The following is a 17,742-nucleotide window of genomic DNA, read 5'->3' on the forward strand; positions in this document are numbered from 1 at the left end:
TCTTGTGTACCTTGATCTATAACACAGCAGGTCTTGTGTCCCTTGGTCCATACCACAGTAGGTTTTGTGTCCCTTGGTCCATAACACAACAGATCTTGTAACCCTTGGTCCATAACACAGCAGGTTTCGTGTCCCTTGGTTCACAACACAGTAGCTCTTGTGTCCCTTGATCCATGATCCATAACACAGCAGGTCTTATTTCCCTTGATCCATAACACAGTAGGTCTCGTGTCCCTTGATCCATAACATAACAGGTCTCGTGTCCTTTGGTCCATAACACAGTAAGTCTCGTGTCCCTTGGTCCATAACTCATTAGGTCTTGTGTCCCTTGGTCCATAATATAGCAGGTCTTGTGTCCCTTGGTCCATAACACAGTAGATCTTGTGTCCCTTGGTCTATAACACAGCAGGCCTCATGTCCCTTGGTCCATAAAACAGTAGGTTTTGCGTCCCTTGGTCCATAGCACAGCAAGTCTTGTGTCCCTTGGTCTATAACATAGTAGATCTTGTGTCTTTGGTCCGTAACTCGGTGAGGAAGTCTTGCTTCAAAAGAATACGTGCCGGCCGGTTGCTGCTATATTTTCTGGATCTCTTGGGCAGCTCTGGTTGAGTCCTTCTGAAAGAACTCCCGCAGATGACGGCGGTAAAACTACTTTCAGCTCCTCTTCTTGTGACTTATTATATCTAGCTTGTTAACTATGGTAAGTGAGGAAGGGTACTACTTTGAAGACCACTGAAATCCTTTTTAGATTATAAGTTGCACATTATGCATTAATTTTTCATTCAAAAATTCCTCTTCCATCAGTTGGGGTTTTGTTAGATTTTGCAAAATATATTATAAATAAACTATACATTTCTAATGTTTATGTTAAAATTTCTTCAGTTTTTTTAATCAACGCTATTTTTACCATTAATATATATTAGATTATCAACTCGTTAATGATATATCTCCTGCATGGTAACGAACTTATAAATAATTAATGACCTAAAATATCACTCATGAGTGAGAGGGAGAGGAAGGCCTGAGCTTGCTACCACCTGCAGCTCACAAGACTGCCATCCCCACGAGCCCCTTTGGGGCGGGGCAGATGGCAGACCAGAGGCCTAGCTTCTCCCTACGAGCCCCGTGAGGGCGGGGAATGTGGCTAGGCCTGGGGACACTTGGTCCCAAAGATGAGGAGGTACTTGTACCTCCTCCCATGGGAGACTTAAGTCTCGAGACACTCCCCAGATAGGGAGCCAAGGCCGGGTCACCACTACTTGGAAAAGACACGGGCCGGGAGAATACCGGCGAATAAAAAAAAAAAAAAAAAAAAATAAATAGAGTGGGCGAGGGAGATGGGTGTGCAAGGTAGAAAAAGAGAGCAAGGTGGGTGGGAGGAGCTTGCTGAGAGCCTGTGTATAAAAGCAACACTAACTCATACTCCAGCATCACGCTTATTTAAGATCCATACGTCTCTTTGTAATTCACCTTTCTGCTAGACGGCAATCATGAGGGTTCTCCTGTTCTTTGGTAAATACAGTCTGACTTCCAGTATGAAGATGATGTTTAATATACTCTGTTATTAATGTTGCATCTAATATTTTCCTCTTCTTCAGCTCTTCTGGTTCTAACCACCGCTGACAAACGTCCTCCCACAAATTATGGAGCTCCAAATGGAGGTTTCCGTAATGGGCTCGGTGCCTCAAATGGAGCCCCGAGCAATGGTTACACACCTCCAGGAAGCAATGGGTATGGTGCATCAAATGGAGCCCCGAGCAATGGTTACATACCTCCAGGAAGCAATGGATATGGAGTCTCAAATGGAGCCCCGAACAATGGTTACACACCTCCAGGAAGCAATGGGTATGGTGCATCAAATGAAGCCCCGAGCAATGGTTACACACCTGCAGGAAGCAATGGATTTGGAGTCTCAAATGGAGCCCCGAGCAATGGTTACACACCTCCAGGAAGCAATGGGTATGGTGCATCAAATGAAGCCCCGAGCAATGGTTACACACCTCCAGGAAGCAATGGATTTGGAGTCTCAAATGGAGCCCCGAGTAATGGTTACACACCTCCAGAAAGCAATGGGTATGGTGCATCAAATGGAGCCCCGAGCAATGGTTACACACCTCCAGGAAGCAATGGGTATGGTGCTTCAAATGGAGCCCCGAGCAATGGTTACACACCTCCAGGAAGCAATGGATATGGTGCTTCAAATGGTGCCTCGAATAATGGTTACACATCTCCAGGAAGCAATGGGTATGGTGCTTCAAATGGAGCCCCGAGCAATGGTTACACACCTCCAGGAAGCAATGCGTTTGGTGCCTCAAATGGAGCCCTGAACAATTTTTACACACCTCCAAGAAGCAATGGCTTCGGCAATGGGTTCGCAGCTGCTCCAAGCAATGGATATGGAGCTCCCCCACGTAATGGATATGGAGCTCCCCCAAGTAACAGGTATGGTCCCCCAACAGGTTCTTATGGACTAGATCCGGAGCTGGTTGCTTTGCAGGAAAACATCCCCGGAGGTGGCGTCCCTGGTGAAGACTACCCAGTCTTGTCTTCTCCACCAGATACTGGCTTCTCCTGTGATGACCAGGCAGTGCCTGGTTATTACGCTGACACCGCTCCTGATGCCAGCTGCCAGGTGTTCCACATTTGCCAGGACCGTGCCCTCAGACGTCAGAAGGACTCATTCCTGTGCCCCAACGGTACCATCTTCAACCAGCAGTACCTGGTGTGTGACTGGTGGTTCAACGTAGACTGTTCTCAGGCTGAGAACTTCTACTCTGTCAACGAACAGATTGGTGTCGTCCCCAGTGTTGGCTATGGTTATGGTCCTATTGCCAGTGGCATCGCCAATGGAATCACTAATGGAAATATCAACAGATATAATAATGGTAATAGGTACAATGGCAATGGCAACCGAAGAAATTTAAATGGTGCAAATCTTTATGGACTCAATGGAAATGGTAGGAACGGCAATGTTGCAAATGGTAAGAATGGGAATGGAGTCAGAAATGGATACAATGCTCCAATTGCTCCCTCCACGTCGTATGGAACTCAGTTTTAAAATGTATTTTTAAGTTTCTGCCGCTCGACTGTCTCTCGTATAATTATTCGGCTTAATTATGAACGAAGAGTTAATTTAACTTTCTCCATTTGTAAATATTTACGGGACTAATTATTTTTCACTGCTTATGGAAGAATTGTCTGAATATTATATAATAAATATTTTTGAATAATGAAATTATTGATTTTCAAATACCTCCTTAATTAAATGCTATTTTGCTTTATAATAAATGAGAAATGTCATTTTAGAATTTCGTTACGAGATATATAAACTTTGAGGTATTTTTCATTATATATACACAAAGTTTAATTTAATCTCATCTCAAGTGATCAAAATATTTTTGACTCTGTTGTGCAAATATATTTCTGCCATAATTCCCATAGAATCATAACTAATAAAACAAACTCCGGTATAATTGAATATTAGATACATCATTTTCAGTAGAATCTTTACATGTGATGGAAGTAAATTTTAAGAACTTTGGACGACTTAACACAATACAAGCATATAACCATTACTTGCCCAATAACTTGTCAGCTATATGATTCAGACCTATGACAGGAGACACTTGTTCTGTCTCCTGACGAATAAAACAACCTAACTTGCCAGCCAGTATCTGCACGGGATATATACACCTTGAAGTTTATGAGAATTGACTGTAATATATATTTCAGTAATTAAAGTATACTTCACTAGTGGTGAAGAGGTGACATGCAGCCTCAATGACCCTCGTGTAGTCGATATGCATTTTAAACCCCATTGTGGAAAATTTGATAATTTTCCTGGGGTTTGTGTGTAAGAATTGATGGGGATAATAATGTTTATCCGAAATTGTGTATATTTAGTGACTAAAAGATGTTTTGTGACATGAGAACTAATATTCTTTATTTCCTTATATTCTGTAGAGTTGAAAAAGTAAAGTGTAAATGTTGTAATTTAGAGGAAATAAATATTTCAATGATGAAACAGTAGTACACATCTGGAAGTGTTATTAAATTAACTGAAAAGATGTATTGGTAGAAAAAACGTTGAGGAGAACAACGAAAATAGTTGAGTAACGCAGAGCGGACCTGGAATTTGGGAAGAATTAATCTCATTTAATCTAGACCAATAGAAATTGTATCGGTAAATACAGTGTCCTATATAATAAGTGAATTTAATGTGTATCTGGAAGGGTTCGGATACACAGTGAAACTGAAAAATTATGTGGATGAATTTCACAGGTACAATCCTGAATTAATATTTCACACACATAACTGAGGAGAACTCTGGCACATCTATAACAGATTACGCTTACTGCTGTAGTTGTGTTTTGGAGACAGGTGGAACTTTAGCAACAGTGGGTCACATCACTGTCTCTCCTTCGATGCTCACCGTCTCACCTCCCAATACTCACACATCTGAGACTTAATTATTCGAACTTATAGTTCTTGAAATTATTCAACAAAATATTTCAAGCCAGTAACATTGGCTGTATTTAAATTTGGCTGTGGACTGTGTATAAAGAAAAAAATTATTGTACTGACAATCTTAAGTAATTTGCTGGTCCACTGGTTTAACTGATTATACACATTATTGCCATATTACATAGAATTAATACAATTATTATAAGTGAGTGTACATAAAAATTAAAGACACTTACCCAACTGTTCAGTGGGCTTTACGTCCTAACGCCTCCCTATACGTAGGCAACTATTACTGGCCAATAAATAATTACATTACCTGTTGTGTGAGAAAGCACTTTGGGAGGCGTAAACACGTTATTACCATCCATGAGGTGATCACTTCTCCATCCCGTTAGCACCGCGTCTTATTTTCTATCAGCATTAATATGGCGATTGCACTATACATCTGTATTATTCCAAATGCGTTCCACAATTACTTATTTCATAGTACAAAATTTATGCTGGTATTATTTGTATCAGCTTCGATTACGTCCGATTAATTACAACATTGATTAAACTAACATACACGTTACGCCATTACCCGGCTTCCTCTCCCAAAATGTTTTCGTACACAATACATCTCATTTAATTCAGTAACACTTCCAGGTGTGTAATACATTGTCAGTATTCGAATATTAATTTCTTTTCAACATTTACATTTTACTTTCCTAACTGATTATTATCAAAAAAGAATAAATTATAGAGGGTGTTGGCTCCTCTGTGGCTTAACATCTTTTCAAAGTCACACTAACACTATACATAAACACTTTTATATCAGTTCTTACACATAAATTACAGGAAATTTATCAAAATTTTCCACAGAAATCGATAAGGAGGCGTTAGAATATATCATCAAAATCATAAATTGGTAAGATATGTTTCCCGCGTGTAACTGAAACTATCTAACTTAATGTTATAGTTATTGGAATCGTGTTATGTACATAAGATGCTAACAAATTATATAAAAATTGTTAAGTCCAATAATTTTTTCCTCTATATATACAGTCCACAACCAAATTTAATACAACCAGACAGTAATTTTTCTTGATATTCTTGATATTCCAGTCAGGAAACATTTCTCCTGTTTCCTGACGAACCTTACCTAACCTGACCTTCCAGCGAGAATAACCTCCCATACAATCATCATTGTCTTCTTTGTGTTAGCAAGTACAAGAAACACTAAAGACATGGCAAGCTTAGTTTAATCAGATTGGTCTCTTGTTTTCAGTGTTTGTCTGGGTTAAGTTCCAGCTCCTGGGAGTTCTGAGGGTTATGATCTACAGCTGCTGGTGCTAAGCTCATGAACCTTTAGGTGTCGTTCTTCAGCTCCTGGGCCTCTTGGGAGGGTTGAGTTATAGCTCCTAGGTCTATGGAGTAGAGTTGTAGCTATGCTACCTTTTGGGGCAGAGTTGTTCAAAAGGCGAAGGAAGGGAGCATCATGAGGAATGAGACGTAATCAGGTTTTATGCATGGAATGGGAGGGTTATATCAATTTTGATATCAAGAGTCTTTCACCATCATCCAGGAACTAGCCTAGAAGGGACGAGGGTTTTTTGTAGCACAGCTACTTTATATCTTGCTTGAAAAGGGGCTGAGATTCTGATATACGAAGGATACTTCCCTAGGACTACACAGCTGATGAAACACCTCCGTTTACGTGAATATATATATGTGTGTGTGTGTGTGTGTGTGTGTGCAAAGAATTCGCGAGAGCAGGCGAAGTTTATCTGGAGAGAGTTCCGGGGGTCAACGCCCCCGCGGCCCGGTCTGTGACCAGGCCTCCTTAGGTCAGTGTCCCAGGATGCGACCCACACCAGTCGACTAACACCCAGGTACCCATTTTACTGATGGGGAACATAGACAACAGGTGGAAAGAAACACGTCCAATGTTTCTACTCTGGCTGGGAATCGAACCCAGGCCCTCACCGTGTGAAGCGAGAGCGTTAACCACCAGGCCACCACAAACACTAATCTCTGGCTGAAGGAGACTCGAACCTACGAACCTTAGGACAAGGTACGCAGTGCTTTACCAATCTACCCACACTGGACAATACCTTGGCGTGTAGCTTGCGCTACACGTTTGATCCAAGGCAGCCAGCTTTCAGGGAAAAGGCTTACAGCTTTTCATCTCATCCCCTGCATGCATCAGCCTTACTAGAGATTTTAACAATGCAAGGAATTCGCGAGAGCAGGCGAAATATACACAAACACTGATCTCTGGCTGAAGGTTCGCGAGAGCAGGCGAAATATACACAGACACTGATCTCTGGCTGAAGGAGACTCGAACCTACGAACCTTAGGACATTGCCCTCTCCCTGAAAGCTGGTTGCCTTGGATCAAACGTGTAGCGCAAGCTACACGCCAAGGTATTGTCCAGTGTGGGTAGATTGGTAAAGCACTGCGTACCTTGTCCTAAGGTTCGTAGGTTCGAGTCTCCTTCAGCCTGAGATCAGTGTTTTTATATATATATATATATATATATATATATATATATATATATATATATATATATATATATATATACACACACACTTTTCAATGCAGTTCAGCTCTCTTGACCGACTCGCGTATCAGTCACGACAAGTGTATCAACTGCACTGATCAGGGTAGAGAGTAGAGTGGTCACGGCTTAGCATGATCTCACCTCCAAGAAATCTGACGAAACATCTCTATTGACGACTTGGGCGTGAAGTTTCATACAGAAATTGAATTTCCTTTCAGACAAAATGACGTTAGTCACTGATGCAATAAGGTTAGAATCCACAGTTAGTCACTTTATGCATTTTTGAGATACAAAAACTACATAGAAATTATCAGTATGTATTTTGTAGCTGTGGTCATGTACATGAGGCTAGTCTAGTAAAATGTGTGGAACAAGTGTTTCCTGCCGCGGGTCTCATATCATGACCCGTCACTGGGACCTTTTAGTCATCTGACCGAGGCCTTCCGCTGGTTTGCCTGACCCCTCCTTTAACAATTATAGGTAACAACATCCGATGTTACTATCTATATAATTTTACATATGCTAACTTTTGTATAAACACCCACTTATAAATGTGGTTTGAACAGTATAACGAACACAGGTGTAGCCTTGTGGCATGCACACCTGTAGCCTTGTGGCCTGCACACCTGTAGCCTTGTGGCCTGCACACCTGTAGCCTTGTGGCCTGCACACCTGTAGCCTTGTGGCACACCTGTAGCAAGCTAAGGTAGAGATGAATGAGCAAAAGACAAGGGGTGAGTAGCACTTTCATATATTTCCTTCACCAAACAGTAAGGAATAATATATACACTATTTACAAAGTATATATACAGAAGGGCAATTTTGCAAGCAAGACTCACGGTAAGACCCGCCTTCGACCAGACTTGGAGGTAAATCTGCCAAAGTTGATTCACTAGTGTACCACATCGCTTCACAACTTTGGCAGACTTCCTTGTCATTGGCTGGTTGAACCAAGGTATTAGCATAACAAGGCCCCCCTTCCCTCATCATAACCTTAGCATCTGTTCACTGGTCTGGTGGGCATGGCTGTATGGGTGAATAACACATGCCAAATAAAACGTAACATAAAACAATTATTTTGAGCATAAAATAATTTAGTTTTATAAATGTTTTGAAAGTAAGATCATGAATTTAAACTGTTAAAGTTCTGAAAAAAAGTGTCAAAAATCCAATTTTTTTCACAATAAAAATTATTGTTATTAAGTTATTTACTTTATCGGTTGATTTTTGCTTATAATCTTTTAGTAAGCATGCATGCTCATCTTACTACTTTTAATGTTAGATATTGACATGTTTCCATTCTTTTATTTATTATGTGGACGTCATTTACTCAGCAGGTGCATATTGTTCCTGTGGACGATGTAAACACTCGCTGTATCTGTGTTCTTAATAGTGTGGAGTGCCCGAGTGAATTCTTTGATAGAGATGATGGTGAGAACTACGAGGCTCATGTCAGCTGTTAGGAGTAAGAGAGATGACTAAAGTCACTGTCCATGAGAATGCCAGAGACAGACAACGTTGTTCAGAATCTGCAGTTATTCACCTCCCTCACACCACAATATGAGTGATGTTCCTCCTGGCAAAATCTTTCTCACAAACACTTTTGTATTACTGTAAGTCGGTGGCGCAGGCAGGATCTCAGTCTAGGAGGATCTTAAAAACCACAAGATCCTGAAAAAATCAAAGAAATCATTTTCAAAACCTTTTTTTTTCTTCAGTATGCATGCGATACGTTATCAACTATCGTGTTTTCGTGGTCATTGGTCAAGACAATACAGCAAAAATTAGCAATTAATTAATCAAATAAAGAAAATGCATTTGCATCTGAAGAGACATTAGTGCCCTTAGCTTCACTTCCTTGTGGCAGCACCACTGACACAAGCACAGAATATCATGACCTGACCTCCCTCACACAGACTCCTCCTAACGTCACGTGACCTCTCTTGCACCTGATACCATCTCATCTGCCGGTGATTCATCTGAATGTTTTCTGTATCTGAAAAACTCTACCGAAGAAGAAATGCTGTAACAATAACACGACTACTTACTCGTGCTACACACGCCTTTCACTACCATTTGTTGGCTGAAAGCCATACCCCATTATCATTATTATTTTATTATTATTATTAGTAGTAGTAGTAGAAGTAGTAGTATTAGTGTAGTAGTAGTAGTAGTAGCAGTAATAATAGTAATAGTAGAGTTAAACACCCATAGTATCCCAATAATACTAAGCACAGCTTACTGACACCCAGGTACCTACTTACTGATAGGTGAAGATGAGGAACAGGGGTCAGGAAACGTGACTAGGCCTCCACCCGCCCCAGGGTCAAACCCGAGTACGTCGATTGAGCGGTATACGTTTCCACTGAGCCACATCACATAATATCAAATGTATCACCACAGTACCAGCATGCTGTGATCTAAGAAAAGAAAAAATAAGGACTATTTAAAAAAAAATTGCAAAACCTTTTTGTAAACAGGCGTGCATTTCTGTCTACAATATATATATATATATATATATATATATATATATATATATATATATATATATATATATATATATATATATATATATATATTTTTTTTTTTTTTTCAACAAGTCGGTCGTCTCCCACCGAGGCAGGGTGACCCAAAAAAGAAAGAAAATCCCCAAAAAGAAAATACTTTCATTATCATTCAACACTTTCACCACACTCACACATTATCACTGTTTTTGCAGAGGTGCTCAGAACACAACAGTTTAGAAGCATATACGTATAAAGATACACAACATATCCCTCCAAACTGCTAATATCCCAAACTCCTCCTTTAAAGTGCAGACATTGTACTTCTCATTTCCAGGACTCAAGTCCGACTATATGAACATAACCGGTTTCCCTGAATCCCTTCACTAAATATTACCCTGCTCACACTCCAACAGATCGTCAGGTCCCAAGTATCATTCGTCTCCATTCACTCCTATCTAACACGCTCATGCACGCTTGCTGGAAGTCCAAGCCCCTCGCCCACAAAACCTCCTTTACCCCCTCTTTCCAACCCTTTCGAGGACGACCCCTACCCCTCTTTCCTTCCCCTATAGATTTATATGCTTTCCATGTCATTCTACTTTGATCCATTCTCTCTAAATGACCAAACCACCTCAACAACCCCTCTTCTGCCCTCTGACTAATGCTTTTATTAACTCCACACCTTCTCCTAATTTCCACACTCCGAATTTTCTGCATAATATTTACACCACACATTGCCCTTAGACAGGACATCTCCACTGCCTCCAACCGTCTCCTCGCTGCTACATTTACCACCCAAGCTTCACATCCATATAAGAGTGTTCGTACTACTATACTTTCATACATTCCCTTCTTTGTCTCCATAGATAACGTTTTTTGACTCCACATATACCTCAACGCACCATTCACCTTTTTTCCCTCATCATATATATATATATATATATATATATATATATATATATATATATATATATATATATATATATATATATATATATATATATATATATATATATATATATATATGTTATTTTTTTATTAACACATCGGCCGTCTCCCACCAAGGCAGGGTGGCCCGAAAAAGAAAAACTTTCATCATCATTCCTTCACTGGCTTGCCAGAGGCATGCCTACACTACAGTTATAAAACTGCAACATTAACACCCCTCCTTCAGAGTGCAGACACCGTACTTTCCATCTCCAGGACTCAAGTCCGGCCTGCCGGTTTCTTGAGTCCGGACTGCCGGTTTCCCTGAATCTCTTCATAAATGTTACCTTGCTCACACTCCAATAGCACGTCAAGTCCTAAAAGCCATTTGTCTCCATTCGCTCCTCTCTAACACGCTCACACATGCTTGCTGGAAGTCCAAGCCCCTCACACACTAAACCTCCTTTACCCCCTCCCTCCAGCCTTTCCTAGGACGACCTCTACCCCGACTCCCCTCCATTACAGATTTATACAAACTAGACGTCATTCTATTTCCTTCCAACCTCTCTATATGTCCGAACCACCTCAACAACCCCTTCTCAGCCCTTTGGATAATAGTTTTGGAAATCCCTCATCTCCTCCAAATTTCCAAACTACGAATTCCCTGCATTATATTCACACCACACATTGCCCTCAGACATGACATCTCCACTGCCTCCAGCTTTCTCCTTGTTGCAACATTCATCACCCATCTTTTGCACCCACATAAGAGCGTTGGTATAACTATACTCTCACACATTCCCCTCTTTGCTTACATGGACAAAGTTCTTTATCCCCACAGACTCCTAAGTGCACCACTCACCTTTTCCCCCTCATCAATTCTATGATTCACCTCATCTTTCATAGACCCATCTGCTGACACGTCAACTGAATACATTCACCTCCTCCATACGTTCTCCCTCCAATTTGATATCCAATCTTTCGTCACCTAATTTTTTTGGTTATCCTCATTAACCTTTCGTATATTCACTTTTAATTTTCTTCTTTTACACACCCTACCAAACTCATCCACCAATCTCTGCAACTTCTCTTCAGAATCCCACAAAAGCACAGTGTCATCAGCAAAGAGCAACTGTGACAACTCCCACTTTGTGTTAAATTCTTTAACTTTTAACCTAACACCTCTTGCCAAGACCCTCGCATTCTCTTCTCTTACAACCCCATCTATAAATATATTGAACAACCATGGTGACATCACACATCCTTGTCTAAGGCCTACTTTTACTGGAAAATAATCTCCCTCTCTCCTACATACTCTAACCTGAGCCTCATTATCCTCGTAAAAACACTTCACTGCTTTCAGTAACCTACCTCCTATTCCATACATTTGCAGCATCTGCCACATTGCCCCCTATCTAACCTGCTATACGCCTTTTCCAAATCCATAAATGCCACAAAAACTTTACTCTTATCTGAATACTGTTCACCCATATGTTTCAATGTAAACACTTGGTCTACACACCCCCTACCTTTCCTAAAACCTCCTTGTTCATATGCTATCCTACTCTCCGTCTTACTCTTTCTTACTAATTCTTTCAATAATAACTCTACCATACACTATAACAGGTATACTCAACAGACTTATTCCTCTATAATTTTTGTACTCTCTTTTGTCCCCTTTGCCTTTATACAAAGAAACTATGCATGCTCTCTGCTAATCCCTAGGTACCTTACCTTCTTCCATACATTTATTAAATAAAAGCACCAACTACTCCAAAACTATATCCCTACCTGCTTTTAACATTTCTATCTTTATCCCATCAATCCCAGCTGCTCTACCCCCTTTCATTCTACCCACTGCCTCACGAACTTCCCCCACACTCACAACTGGCTCTTCCTCATTCCTACAAGATGTTATTCCTCCTTGCCCTATACACAAACTCACAGCTTCCCTATCTTCATCAACATTTAACAATTCCTCAAAATATTCCCTCCATCTTCCAGATATCTCTAACTCTCCATTTAATAACTCTCCTCTCATACTTTTAACTATCAAATCCATTCGTTCCCTAGGCTTCCTCACCTTATTAATCTCACTTGAAAACTTTTTCTTATTTTCAACAAAATTTGTTGATAACATCCAACCCATTCTCTCATTTGGTCTCTCTTTTTACATTGCTTCACCACTCTCTTAATCTCTCTTTTTCTCTCCACATACTCTTCCCTCCTTGCATCACTTCTACTTTGCAAAAACCTCTCATATGCTAAATTTTTCTCTCTTTACATCGTCATTAAACCAACCGCTCTTCTTCCCTCCTGCACCCACTTTCTTGTAACCACAAACTTCTGCTGAACACTCTAACACTACATTCATAAACCTACACCACACATCTTCGACTCCATTGCCTATACTCTCCCTAGCCCATCTATCCTCCACCAGTTTTTAATATTTTATCCTAATTGCCTCCTCCTTTAGTTTATAAACATTCACCTCTCTCTTACCTGCTGCTTCTATTTTCTTTGTATCTCATATATATATATATATATATATATATATATATATATATATATATATAACCATACCCCCGGCCGGGATTGAACCCGCGGTCATAGAGTCTCAAAACTCCAGCCCGTCGCGTTAGCCACTAGACCAGCTAGCCACAATAAGATTCATCCAACTAGGTGTATTTCTACACCATAGGAAGGTTAGCACAGGCACCTCTGTGACCACAAATGCAAGTTTTTACAGACGAATCTCCAGCTAGCGTGACCGTGACGAACTCTAGCTCAAGTCCCTTCACTGCCGTCAACATGACTCAAGAAATCGTAATGACACAATTGCAAATAAACCATACCCCCGGTCGGGATTGAACCCGCGGTCATAGAGTCTCAAAACTCCAGCCCGTCGCGTTAGCCACTAGACCAGCTAGCCACAATAAGATTCATCCAACTAGGTGTATTTCTACACCATAGGAAGGTTAGCACAGGCACCTCTGTGACCACAAATGCAAGTTTTTTACAGACGAATCTCCAGCTAGCGTGGCCGTGACGAACTCTAGCTCAAGTCCTTCACTGCCGTTGGATGAATCTTATTGTGGCTAGCTGGTCTAGTGGCTAACGCGACGGGCTGGAGTTTTGAGACTCTATGACCGCGGGTTCAATCCCGGCCGGGGGTATGGTTTGTTTGCAATCGTCTCATTACGATTTCTTGAGTCATATATATATATATATATATATATATATATATGCAAAACAACCACTCTGAAAGAATAGAGAAATTCCAAGCGCTTTCGTGACTACTCACATTATCAAGGAACTATGGATAGTTCCTTGATAATGTGAGTAGTCACGAAAGCGCTTGGAATTTCTCCATTCTTTCAGAGTGGTTGTTTTGCATATTCTGATATCACCTGTTTACTGTGATCTTATTGCATATACATATATATATATATATATATATATATATATATATATATATATATATACATATACAAGGGGATCCTCTCGCACCATTTCTCTTCTGTATAGCAGTTAGGGAAATCACATCAGTGATTTGAATAGCTGGTTCCTGGATGATGGCACACTAGCAGGTACAAAGGAGTCCCTCCTATATGATCTTACACAGGTAATAACACGGGGGCAGAAAATGGGTCTCATCCTGAATACATCCAAATGTGAAATCATCTCAGTCAATCAAAAAAGTGATAAATGTAGTGAGATCAAACCTACCAGGAGCATCAGTCATTGCCCCCACAAATAGCGTCTGGCTTGGAACACCTCTGGGAAGCGATGTCATTGACACAATTCTCTGGAAGAAACTGGAAGAGTTGAGGAGAATGGAACAACGAATAGGCAATCTTGACACCCACGATGCCTTGTACCTTCCCACAAAGTGCTTGAGTCTGCCCAGGTTGACATATTTCCTAAGATGTGCACCTTCATATGATAACCCTATACTGCACGAATATGACAGTATCCTGAGGCGGATTTTTACAAAAGTACTTAACCTTACTCTAGAAGACGGGCAGTGGAACCAAGCTACACTTCCAATCAGACTAGGAGGCATTGGTGTCCGCAAGTTATCCCAGATTGCGCTACCTGCTTTTCCGTCCTCATGCGTTGCATCCAGAGGGCTTGTAGCAGCGATTCTCCCTGAACATCTTAGAAACAAGATTGGAGTCCAGGACCAGAAGTTCATTGACGGGATAATCTAACGGGCTCTGAAACCAGACCTGCTCCCCCCAACAACTACATACAGTCGCACTGGGATGACCCAGTAGTGGAGAATATAACCTTAGAAATGCATGAGGAGCTCTCCTAGCAGAGAGCTCCTCATGCAAGGGACTTTCTGTTGGCTGTTCCCAACTCCAGCCTTGGCACACGCCTCGACCCCCAGACCATCCGCATCGGTGTTACCGCCCCTATTCTCTCCGAACACAGGTGTATTTGTGGTAGTGAAGCAGCAGACCAATTTGGGTACCATGGTCTTGTGTGCCGTAAATCCGAGGGAAAGATTGCAAGACATGAGGAGGTTAATAACATTATCAAGAGGAGCCTCACAACAGCCGGATGCCCAGCAGTAAGGGAGCCACCCCAACTATGCAGATCTGATGACAGCCAAAAGCGTCCAGATGGTATCACCCTTCAAGCCTGGACAGATGGGAAGCAGGTGGTGTGGGACTATACATGTGCATCTACCTTGGCTGATACCTATCTCCAGTAAACAAGGGAGGAAGGAGGGGCAGCCGCCAGCTTCAGGGAGTCCCAAAAGTCTAGAAAATATGGAGAACCTGCATATCATTATATGTTTGTTTCCATAGGCTCAGAGACCCTTGGCTCATGGGGAAAGAGTGCATCTAAGTTCCTTAAGGAGTTGGATAAAAGACTCATCAGGGTAACTAGGGTTCCCAGGGTAGCTAGTTTTCTGTTCCAACAACTCAGCACTGCTGTTCAGAGGGGTAATGCCTGCTGTGTTTTGGGCACGCGCCTCAGCTCTGAAGAGCTGGATGAGATTTTCGCATTATAATCAGTGACAAACACGTAACAATATGTTAGTGACATGTATCTCTCACATCTCATGTACTGTATATGCCATCTTTATATCAACAATGTTTCTCTTATATCTTCTGTACCATATTATGTAATAAATATATCTATTGGTAAAAAAGAATGAAAAGATGGGGTGGTAGGGGAAGTGGAATATTCAAACGGCTTCAGGAAGAAATCCAAATATTCGTCCTTGAAGCCTTTTTATCTACTTCTCCGAGGCTATGGGTCCCACAATTTACACCAGAGGTGAACCCCATATATATATATATATATATATATATATATATATATATATATATATATATATATATATATATATATATATATATATATATATATATATATATATATATATATATCCCATTATCAAACTCACACACAATATCAAGTGACCTTCTAGAAGACAGATCGTGAGCGAGAGTGAGAGGGAGATGGGTGGGCCAGGTAGTGAAAGAGAGCAAGGTGGGTGGGAGGAGCTTGCTGAGAGCCTGGGTATAAAAGCAACACAAACTAATCCAACAGCATCATACTTCATCACCTCCTGCCTCTTGTTGACTCAAAATCCATTCTTATCTTTCTAGTCAGTCTTTTTTTGCTGAAGGGCAACCATGAAGGTTCTCCTGTTCATTGGTGAATATGGCTTAACTTCTAGTACAGAGTTGATACTTGATATAAACAGATGCTGAAGGAATGATGAGATAATTTCCCTATAATATTCTCACTTCAAACCAATATAACTAATGCTTATTCCTTCAAGGTAGCGATTTAATGAAGCCTCCATATATGAAAAATTAGAGCTACTCTTCCCTATTTAAGATCAATCCTTCTTACTGTAATCTGTATAATCTTATGAGTTTAGCGCTCCCCCATGATTATAATAATAATAATTCTTACTGTAATAATTAAAAGGATAATATTTATATTAATAATTACAACTATGTTTATATTTACTACAGCTCTGCTGGGTGTAACCACCGCTGACCAACGTCCTCCTACAAGTTATGGAGCCCCAAATGGAGGTTTCGGTAATGGGTTTGGTGCCTCTAATGGAGCCTCAAGCAATGGTTACGCAGCTCCAGGAAGAAATGGAGGTAATGGAAATGGATTTGGATTTTCAGGCAATGGGTTTGCAGGTGCTTCAAGTAATGGATATGGAGCTCCCCCAAGTAATGGATATGGAGCTCCCCCAAGTAACAGGTATGGTCCCCCAACGGGTTCTTATGGACTAGATCCGGAGCTGGTTGCTCTGCAGGAGAACATCCCAGGAGGTGGCGTCCCCGGTGAAGACTACCCAGTCTTGTCTTCTCCACCAGACACTGGCTTCTCTTGTGATGACCAAGCAGTGCCTGGTTATTACGCTGACACTGCCCCTGATGCCAGCTGCCAGGTGTTCCACATTTGCCAGGACCGTGCTGTCAGACGTCAGAAGGACTCGTTCCTGTGCCCCAACGGTACCATCTTCAACCAGCAGTACCTGGTGTGTGACTGGTGGTTCAACGTGGACTGTTCTCAGGCTGAGAACTTCTACTCCGTCAACGAACAGATTGGTGTCGTCCCCAGTGCTGGCTATGGTTATGGTCCCATTGCCAATGGTATTGCCAATGGATTCCGTAATGGAAATGGTAATGGATATAGTAATGGTAATGGCAACAGAAGAAATGGCAATGGTGCAAATCGTTATGGATCCAATGGAAATAGAAGGAATGGGAACGGCGCTGGTAATGGTGCCAGCAGTGGTTATAGTGGTCCACCTGCTCCCTCGACTGTCTATGCAAATTCGTTTTAAAATGTCCTATTTAACATATGTCTTCCAGCGCTTGACTGCAGCAATGTTTCAACTCGATAATAAGCAAAGAGGCAACTTTGTTTTTTAAATATCCAATATATAATAGTTGTATTTATATTGCATAATAAAAATTTTTAAATGCTGAGTTTATTTACTTTTTATAAATTAAATTTAATACTTATTTACAATGTCTGATATGGAGTGAGTATTAAAATGGTATAAAATACCGACAGGTTGTTAGGTAAGACACATATGCAACAGTTAGGTATCTTTATTTCGAAACGTTTCGCCTACACAATAGGCTTCTTCAGTCGAGTACAGAAAAGTTGATAGAAGAAACATGAAGACGATGTAATCAGTCCATCACCCTTGAAGTTTTGAGGTGGTCAGTCCCTTAGTCTGGAGAAGAGTATTGTTCCATAGTGTGAAGCAATATGGAGTTGAAGTGACAGGTTGGAGCCTTATAT

General features: G+C 40.9%; 2 protein-coding genes across 2 annotated transcripts; both read left to right on the plus strand.

The window, feature by feature from the left end:
• Window positions 1-1,448: 1,448 nt before the first annotated feature.
• On the plus strand, window positions 1,449-3,149 carry LOC128705195 (pro-resilin-like). The gene is made up of 2 exons (XM_070080619.1): window positions 1,449-1,512; window positions 1,599-3,149. The coding sequence occupies exons 1-2, from the start codon at window positions 1,491-1,493 to the stop codon at window positions 3,056-3,058; spliced, it is 1,482 nt and encodes a 493-aa protein (XP_069936720.1). The 5' UTR covers window positions 1,449-1,490; the 3' UTR covers window positions 3,059-3,149.
• Window positions 3,150-16,023: 12,874 nt separating this feature from the next.
• On the plus strand, window positions 16,024-17,411 carry LOC128685173 (pro-resilin-like). Its single transcript, XM_070080620.1, has 2 exons — window positions 16,024-16,119; window positions 16,446-17,411. Exons 1-2 carry the CDS (start codon window positions 16,098-16,100, stop codon window positions 17,273-17,275), a joined length of 852 nt encoding a protein of 283 aa, XP_069936721.1. The 5' UTR covers window positions 16,024-16,097; the 3' UTR covers window positions 17,276-17,411.
• The last annotated feature ends 331 nt before the right edge of the window (window positions 17,412-17,742 follow it).

The sequence above is a fragment of the Cherax quadricarinatus genome, unplaced genomic scaffold, assembly GCF_038502225.1.
Source record: "Cherax quadricarinatus isolate ZL_2023a unplaced genomic scaffold, ASM3850222v1 Contig685, whole genome shotgun sequence".
In the NCBI taxonomy this organism is placed as follows: domain Eukaryota; kingdom Metazoa; phylum Arthropoda; class Malacostraca; order Decapoda; family Parastacidae; genus Cherax; species Cherax quadricarinatus.

Coding starts and splice junctions, on each gene's coding strand:
- LOC128685173 (XM_070080620.1), top strand. CDS start 16,098: ATGAAGGTTCTCCTGTTCATTG. Junction 16,120..16,445: donor GAAGGTTCTCCTGTTCATTG/GTGAATATGGCT, acceptor TATTTACTACAG/CTCTGCTGGGTGTAACCACC.
- LOC128705195 (XM_070080619.1), top strand. CDS start 1,491: ATGAGGGTTCTCCTGTTCTTTG. Junction 1,513..1,598: donor GAGGGTTCTCCTGTTCTTTG/GTAAATACAGTC, acceptor CCTCTTCTTCAG/CTCTTCTGGTTCTAACCACC.